At 33.9% G+C, this 16262-nt stretch overlaps 1 protein-coding gene across 2 annotated transcripts in view; it reads right to left on the bottom strand.

Annotated features, from left to right (window-relative positions):
- The window catches only part of Slf1 (SMC5/6 complex localization factor 1), a 78113-nt gene that overhangs the window by 23074 nt on the left and 38777 nt on the right, over window positions 1-16262 (bottom strand). For both annotated transcript variants that reach the window (XM_075976417.1, XM_075976416.1), the window contains exons 7-14: window positions 15078-15224; window positions 14203-14343; window positions 11634-11765; window positions 10695-10748; window positions 9870-10028; window positions 8192-8355; window positions 5716-5844; window positions 4840-5005 (exon numbers count right to left, since the gene is read on the bottom strand). In XM_075976417.1, the coding sequence (XP_075832532.1) occupies window positions 4840-5005; window positions 5716-5844; window positions 8192-8355; window positions 9870-10028; window positions 10695-10748; window positions 11634-11765; window positions 14203-14343; window positions 15078-15224 (1092 nt within the window). The remainder of the gene's footprint in view (window positions 1-4839; window positions 5006-5715; window positions 5845-8191; window positions 8356-9869; window positions 10029-10694; window positions 10749-11633; window positions 11766-14202; window positions 14344-15077; window positions 15225-16262) is intronic.

Genomic DNA, 16262 nt, shown 5'->3' with positions numbered 1-16262 from the left:
CAGACAAGAATTACGGGTTAATGTAGGATGTAAGAGTTAATAAGAAGCCTAAGCTAATAGGCCAACCAGTTTATGATTAATGTAGACCTCTGTATATTTATTTCTTTGGGATGGAACGGCTGTTGGATGGGGTGGGACAGACACCTCTGTCAACAAAAAATGTCAGCTGAAATACATAAAACAAATATATGGTAATTAAGAGAAATGTTATGTCAAAATGCCCAAGAGTTTGGTAAAAAGTGAAGGAAGACTTAAAAACTACCTCCCTTTGTCCTGAACAGTTTTGGAGATTCTATCAGAGGGGTATAAAGGCATAAAACTGTGGTTTCTGTAATTACTGGAAACTGGTGAGAAAGGTCACAGCCAAAGGCTTAATTCACAGTAGGCCAAGACCTGCAGGTCCCACTCTGAGACTGAGAAGAAATGAAAGAGCGCAGCAAACATGGGAGTCTTATTCATCTGGGCTGGGCGGAGCCTGTGACATTCATCAGGTTGGTCCTTACTGAGGCCCATGATAGAAGTAAAGAATACTCTCTCTGTAAAAAATATATTTTGTTTTTTGACAAACTGTTTCTACAAATAGTTATTAAAAATGGTCATAAATAATAACTAGTACAGGAGAGAAAAATAAAAGGCTTAGAAAGGAAAAACACATACATAGGAGACCAGGGAAATAATAATACAGGAAGAAACAACAGAACCTCACACATGGAAATAAGCAGAACCAGCACAGATCACAAAATAACTATTACTGTAATGTTCAAAGGAAGAAAGTGAAATCTCTGTAGTGTATTAGAAGCTCCAAAACCAAAACAAACAAAAGTCATAGCAGGAGATATAAAAGAGCTACAAGCAGGAAGTACAAAAATTAAAAATACAGTCAAATGTTTAGCAACATACTAGACATAGCTGAAAAGAATTAGTAAACAAAATTGATGAAAATACTGTATTAGTAATTTTACAAATCTAAAAAAGTACAGTAGCCCCTTCTATAAAAATGTATGACAAGTACTATAAGTTTAACAAACAGCAATAAACAGATCGCAGGAAATATTTAAAAGAAACTGCAGACTACATGGGATTTCATTCTTTAAAAAAGAATTGGCAAGCTGGGCAGTGGTGGGACATGCCTTTAATCTCAGCACTCGAAAGGGAGGCAGAGGCAGGCGTATTTCTGTGAGTTCGAGGCCAGCCTGGTCTATAAGAGATAGTCTCAGGACAGGCACCAAAGCTGCAGAGAAACCCCAAAATACCAAAAAAAAAAAAAATTGGCTCTTGGTTGGTTCGTCACCAACATCCTCTGCCTTAACAAACTGTTTACTGCCTAACTGCTAGCTATGGCATCCTCACTACCAGTTAGGAAGGCATGTCAATATGAAAAATAGGATGGCATTAAAAAAATTAAAAAAAAACCCTACAGAGTAGATTAAGCTTGTCCTAGTAGGTGACCAAGAATATCATAAACTATAACAAAAACACATTCTTGCAATCTAATTTCCTTTAGGGACAAAAAATAAAAATCAGTAAATTTCAAGAAAGCAGAAAAACCACAGCATTTCACTGTAACTTACATCAGAAATTATAAGATTAAGGACAGCCAAACAAACAAAACTCATTCACAGTAACACAACATCATCCACTTGCAAATCTTAAAATACATATCTCCTGAGGGATGGCCATACTGCTTGGTAGTAAGACTCCTTGGTTACCAAGAAAAGAAGACCCTGGGTTCAGTCCTTAGTACAATGTATAAAAGGAGAACTCAAACTTAACAAAAGAAAACTACTATTCAAAAAATAATCATGTGGGGCTGATATATTGGGAGCTCACCAAGGCCAGTTGGACTGTGACTGAAAAAGCATGGGATAAAACCGGACTCTCTGAACATGGCAGACAATGAGGGCTGCTGAGAAGCCAAGGACAATGGCACTAGGTTTTGATCCTACTTCATGTTCTGGCTTTGTGGGAGCCTAGCCAGTTTGGATGCTCACCTTCCTAGACCTGGATGGAGGGGGGAGGACCTTAGACTTTCCACAGGGCAGGGAACCCTGATGGCTCTTTGGACTGGAGAGGGAGGGGGAGAGGAGTGGGGGGAGAAGAAGAAGGGTGGAAGGAGAGAGAGGGAAATGGGAGGCTGGGAGGAAGCAGAAATTTTCAATAAAAAATTTTAAAAAAAAGAAATAATTTCAGGTAATTTTGAATGTAAGTCTACTCTTAACTAGATAATATATGCTACTAGTAGAAGAATTCTTATATTAAGAGCAATTTTGTTTGTGCAGTAACAAAGTTATTGGCAAAAATAAAAAAAAATAATCATGCCCTAAATTAAAGTATTAAATATATGAAATGAAGGCCAAGTTGTACTCTAAAAGTAATTCCTACTAAATACAAGTATTAGAAACAAAGACAAAAAAGATCCAAATATTAAAGAAGATAGATGAGACAATAAAAATTTAAAAAGTGTGAACCTAATGACGTAATAAAAAAGAACCAAAGGCAGACTATTCTGAAAGACAAAAGGCATTAACTACAATGCACTCAACATATTATGTTTTCTTCTTTATACCCTCATACAATTTTACTACACAAAATACTCTGCAATTTCCCTGCTCTACGCACGGTAGATAACAGTTCTATAATGATATCACTCTGGTGAGGGAGGTCCTTTTCTCTGGGTTATTTTTATTGGTTAATGAATAAAGAAACTGGTGTGGCCTGATAGGGTAGAACAGAGCTGTGTGGGGAAAACTAAATGGAATGCTGGGAGAAAGGAGGCAGAGTCAGAGAGACTCCATGGAGCTGCCAGAGTCAGACATGCCAAAACTATGCCGGTAAGCTACTGTTACGTGGTGATACAGAGATTAATAGAAATGGGTTAAATTAATATGTAAGAGATTAGCCAATAAGAAGCTAGAGCTAATGGGCCAAGCAGTGATTTAATTAATACAGTTTCTGTGTGATTATTGTGGGGCTGAGCAGCTGGGAACGAACAAGCGCCCTCCCTGCACATCACTCCCCGTCAGTTATCTAGCCTGATTCAGCTGATTATACAATTACACAGTGCACTAAAGGACGGTATCATTTAATTGTTGACTAAGACTTAGAGAAGCATGCTCCTCCTGTCCTCATATATGTATTGTCCATAGTTATGACATCATAACTACCAGGTAGATAGGAATGTCAATATAAAAAATAGATACACTGCTATAACACACTAAAATGCGTTCATCTGACATAGAATATCTAAATACTGTATTTTAAACATCTATCAAAGTTCCCTTATTATGGACGAGCCTGCGAACCTTTCTCTATACATCCTGGCCAACATGGCACATAAGTGACCTGTAGGATTCAGAAGTAATAGAGAGGGACAACAGTCCAATTTAGTCACGAAAACAGTGTGATAACGACGATCAGTGTCTGAGTTTGAAGATAAAGAAATATAAAGTCTTTGCAAAATTGAAAATTGTGTTTTGTGGCTTAGTATTCCTACTCACAATATCATAAGAAAAATAGCTCTATTGCATAGGATATAGTAGGGAATAAACATGAGAAAAATCTATAATACTCTTTACAAGAGTAGCTACCACAGTCTAAGTGATAAGAATAATGACACTTATTTTTAAATTTTCATAACATTTAATGAATAGATTCAACATTTAAAGCCCACAGGTTGCCATTTAATAATTGGTTTCCATTTCCCACTTGGTTTATAGCTTTATTCATTAAAAGGACATATTTGCATTATGAATATAAACCTTACAGTGTATTTTTTTGTTACCTTTTATTCCAGGTGTATGCCTAAGTTTTATTTTACTTTTTTAAAACTAAAAATGGCTGGACAGTGTATCATTAATTCTCTTTATCAATTTTTAACACATCTTTCAATTATATATTCATTTATATTTATTTTGAGACAAAGATTAATGTTTTATTATACTTAATATTCCAGGACATTCTGAAAATAGATAATATACTCTAATCCATGTGTTATGAATTGCAATGACAGTAAAATCTACTCATGAAGAAATGCTTCAGTAAGTTATGAACATGCAGTAAATTTTAAAACCAAGCAAAACTTTTTATTGTGGTACTCTCCAAAATGGCATAGTTTAGTTTTTTAAACCATAGTTTTGTTAAAAATGGAATGTCTAAAATATATATTATATATATATATACTTTATATATAGATATATTTATACACACACATATATATACACACATATAAATATATATGAAAGATCTAAAAATAAAACATTTAGAATGATAACTATAGACATTACAATTCTGGACATGTAAATCTTTCAGGATAGTATGTCTCAATGAGAGATGACGAAGAATCTGCCCTGTAAGCATTGCTACCATACACATAAACAAACTACATAGCAAACGATAACAAACTTGGGTTCAAATTTGTTCAAGGAGTTCAAACTATAAAAGGAAAGGAAAAATACAAGCTATTGCAAAGGACAAAATCCCTCAGCATCTATGCCCGGGATTCCTTCTAGGACATAGCACAGGTCTCAAATGTACAGATCCCCAATCTGAATGCTCAAGATTCTTACACAGTACTCTGATGCCCGCATGTCCATGATCCTCCCATTGTTTCAGATGGTGTATAGATCACCTATAACTCATACAGTCTAAATGTGACATGATTGCTATACCAGACTGCTGAAGTAATAATGATAAGACAGTCTGGGCATGTTTAGTAGGGAGGATACTTTTTTGAGTATTTCTATATGAACTGGGTGAATCCATATTTGTGAAACCTACAGATAAGGAGGGGAAACTGAATTTTCCATAGATCATATTGTTTTGTAAAGTAATCCAACTTACATCATTAGACTTGCATTTTTCCTTGTGAGAATAGATAGTCCACTCCAAAAGCATATTTACTGGTTTTGACAAAAGTCCTGAAGTTTCACTCCCTGACCAAAAGATTTCAAGAAGAATTCCTTTTTCTGTTTCCTTTAGACTTTGAGAACTTGACCAGTCACACAACCTAATAAAAACAAAAACAAAAAGTAAATTGTTATATCAATGTAATCACAGCAGTTATTAGACCTATTTTGATAGAACAAGAATGTCACCAGTTTTTGAGAAAGGTGGTAATATATAAAGATTACAACAGAGCTATAATAAAGGACAAAATATTAAAAATAGTCTCATGGGTTGAGTATGTTATAGTCCCAGTGCTGGGAAAGTCGAGTCAAGCAGGTCTTTGGGCTCACTGGTCACTATTCTACGAGCTACAGGGCAACGAAAGACCCTGTCTCGAAAAACACTGTGGATGGATATTACTGAGGGCTGCTTCTCAGGTTGAGCCTTTCTTTGGTCTCTCACATAAATACACACATGTGTGAATTGATACCTATATATGAATGTGCCTATAACAGAAAAAAATGGTCTCAGTTCAATAAAAACCAGTGATGTATACAGGGCATTTATGAATATATATCACCTATAACTTACACACACACACACACATATATATATTCCTGAAACATATTCTTCTAAATGAAAAGTAAGAAAAACATGAAGTGAAGAGAAAGAAAAAAAATGTAAGCAAATTGTCACTGCCACTGGGATGTATTTAAAAACGGAAACAAAACCTATACAGAAACATAAAGTAGGAGACTTCTTAAAGAGAGATACATATATAATTATAAATAACAGAACTATGGCAAAGTATTTCTTGTGATTAGCACTTACTTTTGACTCAAATGCCGTACTTCACTTTCAAGTAAATGAAAGAAAAACTTGAGCAATGTAAGATGTACCACCTTAGAACCAATATTTTCTGATATTTGATGACAGAAACCTTCATTGAAAAGGCAAGACCTGAATAATAAGAACCCAACAATGTATTTCATGAAAAGAAAGTTACTGAATAAATTGTGGACAAAATATTTATTTTTAAAGACTACTTTACAATTTTAACAAAATCTTTAACAGTTTTAAAGCAAGCTCAATAAAATTTTCTTATTATTTTCTTCCTTTAAATTTCAATCATGTCAAATATAAAAGATTTAGTTCTTTTTTCTTGTTGTTGAGTTGTTTTATTGTCTATTTTTCAAGACAGGATTTCTCTGTTTCACCCTGGCTGTCCTGGAACTCCTTCTGTAGACCAGGTTGGCCTTGAACTCACAGAGATCTACCCACTCTTGAGTGCTGAAAATGAGGGTGTATGCCACCATTGCTCGGCTAAGATTTAGTTCTTAACATAAATCTAGTTTCTCTGTTTCAATATAGTATCTAGCAACTGTCAATACTCTGTTTGCTCACTTCATTTCACTGGTTAGAACCAAGACACAGGAATTTCATCAAGTCCTTTTGATCCACCATGATATCAGATTATAATACTAAGTATAGTATACTTCTTACCCATGATTATTTTCATTTCCACTACATTAATAAACGAGTAAATAGCTTCATAGTTAAGAGTTTTCAAAATTAAATATTTTATTTTTATCTTGTCATAATCATGTTTAATAGAACTTTAAATGGCAATTGCTATGTGTTACTGCACACTTGAATTGGTTTGTGCATATGAGGAAAGAGTTTGTTAGCACAGTTCTATAGTGCACAAACACACACATATACACACATACACATGCACACACATATACACACATACACATGCACACACATATACACACATACACATGCACACACATATACACACAAACACATGATTGTTAAATCAACAAGTTTGTAAATTTATTTATACATGGAGGTTTCTGCCTGCATATATGCTTATGCACTGTGTGTATCTGGTACCAGCAGAGGTCAGAACGTAAGAGTAATGGATCCCCTAAAATTTTAAGTATAGAGGGTTGTGAGCCACCATTTGGGTATTGGGAATAGAACCTGGGTTCTCAGGAAGAGCAAAAAGTGTCTAAATCCCTGAGCCATCTCTCCAGCCCTGCAGTGTATTTTTACAGAGAAAGCAAGACTACTAATAAATTTTAAGACTTACAGAGATTGAAGTTAAGCAACGGTATTCATTATTTAACTCCAATTTTTTTTTTATTGATAATATCAACAATGTATCTGTTGCTTTTCATTTCTGTCTCCAGTTTCCTTGTCTTTGTGCGTTTGCTTATATGCATACATGTTTGTGTGCATGTGGAGACCAGAGGTTGATATCAGGTATCTCCCTCAATGAATTGTCACCTTATATTTTAAATAATAGCTCCCCCACCAAGACAGGGTTCCTCTATGCAGCCCTGGCTGTCCTGGAACTCTCTTTGTAGGCCAGGCTACAAGACTGCCAAGTACTGGGATTAAAGGCGTGAGCCACCACATCCAGCAAAATAGGAGCTATTAATGAACCCAGAACTCACGATGGCAGCACGTCCCAGAGACAGACAGATCTGCCTCTGCCCAATGCTAGGATTACAAGCATACTGTCGCCATACCCGCTTTTTAAAACAAAAGTTCAGGGAGCTAAACACAGGTTCTCCATGCTCGTGTGACAAGCACTTTGCTGACTCAAGTGTTTATAACATACTTCATCCCAATTATTCTGCAACAAAGCCTGGTTATGTGTTCAAGAAACTTATAAAGATCTAAACTTTGCCTAGTTACCCAAGTGTCTTTTTGCTCTTATATGAAGGACACTTGTGGATACATAAGTGAAAAAATCTTTCCAACAAAGGAGGACTACCAAAGTTATAGTAGAAATCATAAAATCATAATTAGTTTAGCTAGTGGAAAGAAAACTGGAGGTTTTGGAAACACCCAGAAAACAAAGAAAGGCCTAGGGAGATGACATATGTAATGACGGATCTGGAAAACAATATGTGATGGTAAAAATTCAAATATCTAATTATCATAGCATAAACCCATAAACTAGATATTGCATATCATGGTTAATATTTCAGCTTTTTATGACTAAAATTTGATGTTTATATTCAATAATTTTTATTTCAAAAAATACAAATTCATTATTTTGGAAAAAAAATTTAAAATGTGGCATTATCCTACTTTGCATACTTTGTTTTTTTAAGAAAATGACAAACATAATCAATATAGTTTGTCCTTTTTATAAGTTTGGCAACAAAATACAAACATAAGCATTCATATTTTTCTAAAAACACAAATATGCTTTATTAAAATCAGTTCCTAAAAAACAGTAAACAACTATTAGACAAATGTATGCATCCTCATATGCAGAATAACTTACCTGATAAGCACTTCTACCAGAGACCAGGCTCCTTTCCTACAGGTTGGACACTGAAATAACTCTAAGTAGTATCTTAACATGGCTGGTGATTTCCAAGGAGGATGCAGATGAAGAAGAGCTGATAATACATGAAAGTATCGACCAGAAAATGTATCTATGTTATCCTATTATTTAAAAATAAACAAAATAAAATACTGTAGCTAAAATAGTTCCGCCAGTTAATTTAGTTTAAATCTAGAACAGTAATCCTAGCCCAATCTTGTGATTAGACTACTACAGCAGTTTTAAATACCAGGGAAGCCTGTTATATACATTCACACATCAGAAACATTAAGTACTAGGTGTAGCAGATATGGATTTTCATATAAGATGATAGTGAGATTAAGAATCTCAAGGGACATTCTAAAGAATGCCATGGTGAAATCTCTTCTTATACCAGTCTTTTTTTTTGAATTTTAGACTTTATTTTATTGAAATGATCAGAAATATTTATTGTTAATATTTTAATAAGAGAATAAGATAATTATATCAATTCTTTAAGTCATAGGTACTAAAAGCCTGATTTCAGACCACAATTTTGCTCAACTGTCTTTTACTAAATCCTCTATTTATTTTTCTTCCTTTTTATTTATATGCATAATCAAAGATTTGCAATGACAACCATTTCATTTTTCAAAAGAGACAAAATCAATGATCACATTAGCAATAATAAATATAAAATAGATATACAACCGATTTTATTTGCATTTTGTGAACAAATGAATAGGAAATCTTAGCACCATTTAACCTTTAAAATCTATTTAATGTGCTTTTTCAAGTCCAAACAAATGTGAAAATGCACACACTCTGCATATGTGAGTTTGTGTGGATGTATGCTTTATTTCATATACCAGCCTTACATGTATCCAATATTACCACAGCGTAGTTTGTGTGGATGTATGCTTTATTTCATATGCCAGCCTTACACGTATCCAACATTACCACAGCGTAGTTTGTGTGGATGTATGCTTTATTTCATATGCCAGCCTTACACGTATCCAACATTACCACAGCATAGTTTGTGTGGATGTATGCTTTATTTCATATGCCAGCCTTACACGTATCCAACATTACCACAGCATAGTTTGTGTGGATGTATGCTTTATTTCATATACCAGCCTTACACGTATCCAATATTACCACAGCGTAGTTTGTGTGGATGTATGCTTTATTTCATATGCCAGCCTTACACGTATCCAATATTACCACAACATAGTTTATCCCTGCCATGGCATTAAAATCAGCACCCTGCTGAACATGAAAGAAGACCATTTCTCCATAGATACAATTAACTGTTTCTACTAATTACATTCACTTAAGCTGTATACCATAAAGAAAATGACTATTAATTACTAAAAGCATTTTAGCAATCTGATACCATAATCTGACATTTCTGTCACTTTACAGTCACAGAAAAAAGGTAACATTTTTTCTTTTTTTATTGAACAATGTTTTTTATACAGTATATTCTGACCATTTTTCAATAGGCTAAGTCATTCATAGTATGTAAATATTGTTAAAAATAGAAAAAGTGGTAACAATGGGTACTGCACTTTCTAGTAAAATGAGATTTAAAGAAAAATTACAATTAATATTCACATTTTAGCATTCTTTAAAAAATGATTCTTAGTGTCCTTACCTGCAGAACATTCTCTAGAAGGGCATGGAGAAGGCACACAGGGGGCACATACTGGGCTTGCAAGGAGGAGAGCTCTTCGATGGCTTCTTTAAAGAACTGTCCCTCTATGAGACTTTCAATTAAGTTTAATATCCCCCTGGGGAGCTCTGCATTTTTACCCTAAGGAAAAAAAATTTTCTGTCTGAAGGCAGAAAAGTTCACCTCTGAGATCAGCTCTTGAATTAGTAAAGAGCTTCCGTTTCCTCATCTGTAAATAGGTGGTTCCCGTCCTTACTACAACACAGGCTGCACAGCTTTTGAACTCTTTCATAAGTAGAAGGCTCTCAAAAAAACCCAAACAACAACAACAAAAACTAGAAGGTTTGCAAAAGTATCACTTGCTGTTTCATTCTTATTTTTCATTGCCTGAAGTGGTAAACTGTTCCTCTTAAAGAAAGTCTTAGAAAGAAAGTGTTTGCTTTACAAATCTGAAGATGTCAATTTTTAACTGGACCCTTTTTGAAGAGCACACGGAAGAAAATAATCCATTTAAAAAAATGAATGGTTGATAAATAACAGAAAATATTTTGGAAGTATTGGATGAAGAATTTAACACCAAAGCAGTAATTACTAAAGTCAAGATATATAAAAAAAGTATATAGTTCACCTACAATGAGCACTAGGTACATTTTTTTCTCAGCACTATTGACAGCTGTGTTGAAAAATTTTCCCGAAAGAATAATCCTTCCCCACCACATTTCTGATTACATTACCTTAAATCAAAATAACTAAAATTTATACTTCTTTTTTTTTATTCAAATAACCACCTAACTCCAAGCCCCTTACCTCTACATTGTATACAGGCTGTTTATCGGTTCTAATGCAGTTGTATCGGACAGCCTACAAAATGACAACCATATAATTAGATTTAACAATTTAAATTGAAAAATATGTTTCAGTTTACAAAGCACAAAACCTTGGCTAAGCATTGAAAACAGATTCAGGAACACATTAATAGCTATAATTATTCTATTCAATAATACTGTATACTCATTCTGACTCAAATTAGTAACTCTCATCATTTTAGGGTCATAGTATTCTCATGAATAGACTAGTTCTATGGTCTTCTCAATTAAAATGACTTCAGGCCATTTTTACTTTAAAGATCTGAAGTTGTCTATTCTTCTTAGTACTTTAATAATTAAAAATGTAAATGCAGAGGACATGTTATATAAAAGTCCAAAGGGGAGAAAAATGAATTTATGTTTTCTAAAAATAACACATAGAAACTTCTTGTATTGTTTTGATCTACCTGTACTTGAAAATTTTTAGAAAAGGTTATAGTATCTGCAACAAATATAAAAGATAACATCCTGATTCAAGAAAGTTCTTCAAAGATATTCATTAAACAAGCCAATGGAAAACAATAAAAGATGGCAAAGCAATACACAAATTGTTAGAGAAGCTATAAATACATTGAATTTTGTTACTAAAAAGTTATAAATTCAAATGCTAATTGACTAGAAATGTAAAGGTAGACCAAGAGGGTTCCTGCTTTAACAAGAAAAATGTAAATCACCTGTTCTCAAGCCCCTTTCTTAAGCTCATCAGAGACGCAAAGCTGTAATGCAACCAGCTAGCCTGCAGTGTCAGACTTCAAGGACCTACCAACACAGAGCATTCTCTAAATACTACCAAGTGTCTGGATTAAAACAAGCAGAATTCAAACACTTATAAGTCACTTATATCTTATGAAGGAAAGAATTTTAGTGTGAAAAGCATTACCTGAGCTCTATATATGTCTCTGTATATCTGCTTTTTTAAGGCATTTTTTACTTCTGTGAGATCCATATCTGCCTTGACATCCTTGATTTTTGATTCACTGGCATAATCATTATGAAGAGAATTCATTTCTTTCTGCATACAAGTAAAGAACTTTAGATATTGCACTAAAGACAATACTCAACACACACACAAAATACAAGACTATAGAAATCCCACTTACATTTTGTGATTTCGTTATTTGCTTTTAAAGCCCACACAGTGATGTCAGGACACTGAGCTTGGCAGGCAAATGCTGGTCCACTGAGCTAAATCTTTAGAACCTTAGAAATTTTTCATTTGAACTTATCATAAAACCAAAGTCTAAACAAAAAATTAATTGATGTTCTTTATACTTCTTATATACATGCTTGAAGGTAACTTTAATACACAACTTAGGTATACCTAGTCTGTTTTGCTTGGCCCATAACATAGAGGCATGGGTTTTTGACTTTACATCAGAAATTTTCATCATGTGTCACTTAGAAGCACTTGTTCTCAAGTATTTCAGGCTTTTGATTTTTAGATTTAAAATGTTCAATCTATATACACATGCTCTGACTTGGATTATAAAATAAAGTTACATTTTTTAGAAAAAGGTTATCTTTTTTATTATAAAAGGTTTGTATTCTACCAGAGAAGAACAAATAAGAAACAATATTAGTATTTGAAGAGATTATATGAATTACATACAGATGTAGTTTACAGTGGTGTTTTCCACTTTAAAAAGATTCAGCCACAAGGGTGCTCCAATCAAGAGCCAAAGAACACCTAAACAAAAACCCCAATATCAGACATGAGAAGCCTTCTTCTGAGTTGTTGGCCAGGGCTGTGCAGGGGACTCCCAAAACATACAGCCTACTCCTATTGCCCTTCCCAAAACATACAGCCTACTCCTATTGCCCTCCCCAAAACATACAGCCTACTCCTATTGCCCTCCCCAAAACATACAGCCTACTCCTATTGCCCTCCCCAAAACATACAGCCTACTCCTATTGCCCTCCCCAAAACATACAGCCTACTCCTATTGCCCTCCCCAAAACATACAGCCTACTCCTACTGCCCTTGTTACCCTCCAAGAGGTGGATGGTAAATCCCTATTGCTGAAGACACCATACAGTTCAGAAATTCTATGCAAGCTTCAAAAGGATGGAGGCAACTAAGAGCCCTATCCAGCCATGAAGCCCATGAACCACATCAATAAACACATGGCACAATAATCTTAAGGAGGCAGTAGTGGCATGCATACAATGGCAGGAACCAACAGGTTTCTACCTGGAGTTAGGAACCACTCAACAATAGGAAATTTGTGCATGGTACATGAAATCTACTTAGCGCTAATGAAGTCAGGGTTATTAGAGGAAAATCAACACTTCTAATTTACTAACTGAGCATAATCCCTAAAAGCAATCTATATTTGTTCTCATACTCACAGACAGAGGGTAGTCTTCCCCCCACATCAAGGAAAGTTCTCTTAGCAACATACAGGAAACCATTACAGAAAACCATATGTAATCAATATGCAGAATTGTAGAACCCAGCCCCAATGAATATACACTTACAGTACCCAAGGCTCCAGGAACTTGGAAGAGAGGCAGGAAAGATTTTAAGAGTAAGAGGGTCAGGGAGTTTATGTGAGACTCTGTCTCCGAATAATATCAGAAGCTATACCCAATAAAGTTTCAGTAATATGACCATCTAAACATGAGCTGAACAAGAAAGACACCAACAGACATGCCAAAGTGGATGGGGGAAAGCCCATCAAGCCTCAATCCTACAAAAACAACATTAGGCAACTGAAGAAAGGCAGGAGTGGAAGAGGCATTTTTCCCGAGGCAAACACACACCTATTGGTTGTCCAGAGCCAACAGGTCAGCTCGAAAACCATATATGCAATAAGTAACATTATATGACTGAACAGGTTAGTTAGAATACACATACATATACACATGAAAATACATATATATACATCATTATTAGTGAACAATTAGTAAAAAAAAAAGGTCATGAACTTGGAGGAGAATGCATAAGGGTATAGAGGGAAAAAAAGAAAAATGTATTTATATTACAATCTCAAATTTTTAAAAAAAGTTAAAAAAGAAATTGCCTCTCTTTCAGATATTTTCTTTTCCTTTTTAATTATGAAAAACAACTTAATTTGAGAATCACAATTAGCCCAATTTCCTTACATATTCATATAAAAAGTTTTACTATAGACTTATAATAACTATATTTTAATGTATATAATATAATAAATGTATATATAAATACATAAGTAAAATGTTATGTGGATGGAAGTTTCTGTCACTCCCAGTCCCGCAGTCATTCAGTTCTAAATAAACACACCGAAGCTTGTATTAATTATAAACTGTATGGCCTACTGTTCAGGCTTATTAGTAACTACCTCTTACAACTTGAATTAACCCATAAGAGTTTAGCAAAGTATATAGAATTAAAACAGCAAGCATCTCTAATAATCACATTCGCTGATTATAAAGAAAGAAAACTTCAAAACATATATCCTATTACTCACCTTATCTCTGTAATGCACACGCTTTTTAAAAGTTCTTATCGTGTCATGTTCATCATCAGTTTTGCAGTAGCCTTCTTTTTTGCTCATTTTCCTTAAAATGTAACTCCTTTGGATATTTTTAACTTTTTTCTTAGTTTCTTTCTGTATTTTGATCACAATTAAACAAAATAGAATATGTATTAAATGTCATAAAATCTAAATAAGCTAAAAATGGGGGGGAGTTTACATCATAAGTTTAATACAATTATCTACGCACAGGAAAATCTCACCCACACACCTGTATACATTAGCAAAAGAGCTGAGCATCATGAAGAACAGGTGACACACATTGTTTGATAACAATATATTCATTCCTAGAAATACATTCTCAGCTACAGTAATTTTTACACATGTGTACCAAGTCACACAAGAGAATATTCACTGTTCATAGCAGAACTGTTTGATAATCTCAAAACAACCAATCAAACACAAACAAATAAAACCCAAATACTCATCAACAACAACAACAAAAATGGATGAAGTTTAAAAATGCGACACAACTGAACAAAACATATGGATGAGGAAAACGTCCATAAATAGTGTGACATACAAATGTTCATTAACAAGCAAGACTTAAAAAAAAAGGAAAAAAATAAGTTCTAAAATAAAGGATACTTCCAAGTAAGATGGAAAAAAATAGTTAGGAAATGACAAGAGATGACTTAAAAATTGGTGAGACTGATTCTTTCCCTGACTAATGAGTTCATAAAGTGGCATTTTCTTCCTTTAGAAACACTTCAAAATGTCTTATAACACTTCTGTACATGTACTTCACAAGACATTCATGACTTATATTGTACTTAGTAAATTTAACGAATACTTTTGTGAAAGTTTACCTGATTCTCATGTGTATGTCTTCTGAATGCATTTCTCTTTTTAACAGATTTCATATCTTTTCTGCATTCTCTGAATTTTTCTTTTTTATGATGTTCACTCAGAACAAATCTACCATTAACACTTTCATCATGATTTTCCATTTTGTTCTGCATATTTATAAAATTAAATATACTCTGGATTAATACAGCTTCAATACAACTACTGGGAGTCACACAGAAAATGTCAGGAAAGCAGGTTTTATACAACACACATAAGATTAATTTTAAAATGTAAAATGAATTTTAATACATTCTAGTTATGCCAAAAGGGCTAGAAAAAATATGCTTTAGTTTGCCACACTTTATAAATAGTAAGTTACCAGATATACTTAGTAAACATGCTTATTTAATTTATTTAACTCAGAGTAAGGAGTATTACAATCCCTTTTCTTTGAGAAATTTCTACGCTAATTTTATATCCAACCTCCTAATTTTATTTTAATAATTTTCTTATCTTTTGCAATAATTATCTCTTTATATATTTAATAAAATGAAATCTATTTTGATAACCTCATCATTTTACACTCCTTACTGTATGTAAAAGCTTCATTTAGAATGCATATTTCAGATACATCAATTCAAAACCCTTACTAAACATGCACACATGTTAATAGAAAAAAGTCTTAAAGGCACACAAATGCCACTGCATTCAGGAGTAGGAGCAAAAAGGATAAAATATTTTAATCTTCAGTTAAACTTGTCATGTTAAGAAATTACAAATTTTAAAAACTTCCAAGCTGTTCCTAGCATGAACACAAATGTTTCAGTTTAAACTAATAGCTACTGAGAGAGTGATCTGATAAACTAACAAAGAGACATATTGCACATAATGGGAAATGAGCATTAGCTTTGCTATGGGAGAACCAAGGAGGCTTTGCCGTCGCTGTTGTTTTTAACTTGTGCCTGTGAAACACTGAACAACAGCTGCAGTCTTCCTGCTTTGTTTTTTTTTCCGGTATCTTGTTCTCTATGTTAATGCAAATTCATATGTTTCAAACTCTGTTCTATTTACTCAACGTACACGTTTGACTTTAGACTGCTTATGGCCAGAGTGTTCACAGATGAGAAAGTTCTATAAAGCTCGCGCTACATCAAGCATACAGAGATTTTAAGTAAGCATATGCTGAGAATATACTATATTTGAGG

The sequence above is a fragment of the Microtus pennsylvanicus genome, chromosome 6 (genome assembly GCF_037038515.1).
Source record: "Microtus pennsylvanicus isolate mMicPen1 chromosome 6, mMicPen1.hap1, whole genome shotgun sequence".
NCBI lineage: Eukaryota > Metazoa > Chordata > Mammalia > Rodentia > Cricetidae > Microtus > Microtus pennsylvanicus.
This window is presented reverse-complemented; position numbering and strand designations above follow the sequence as displayed.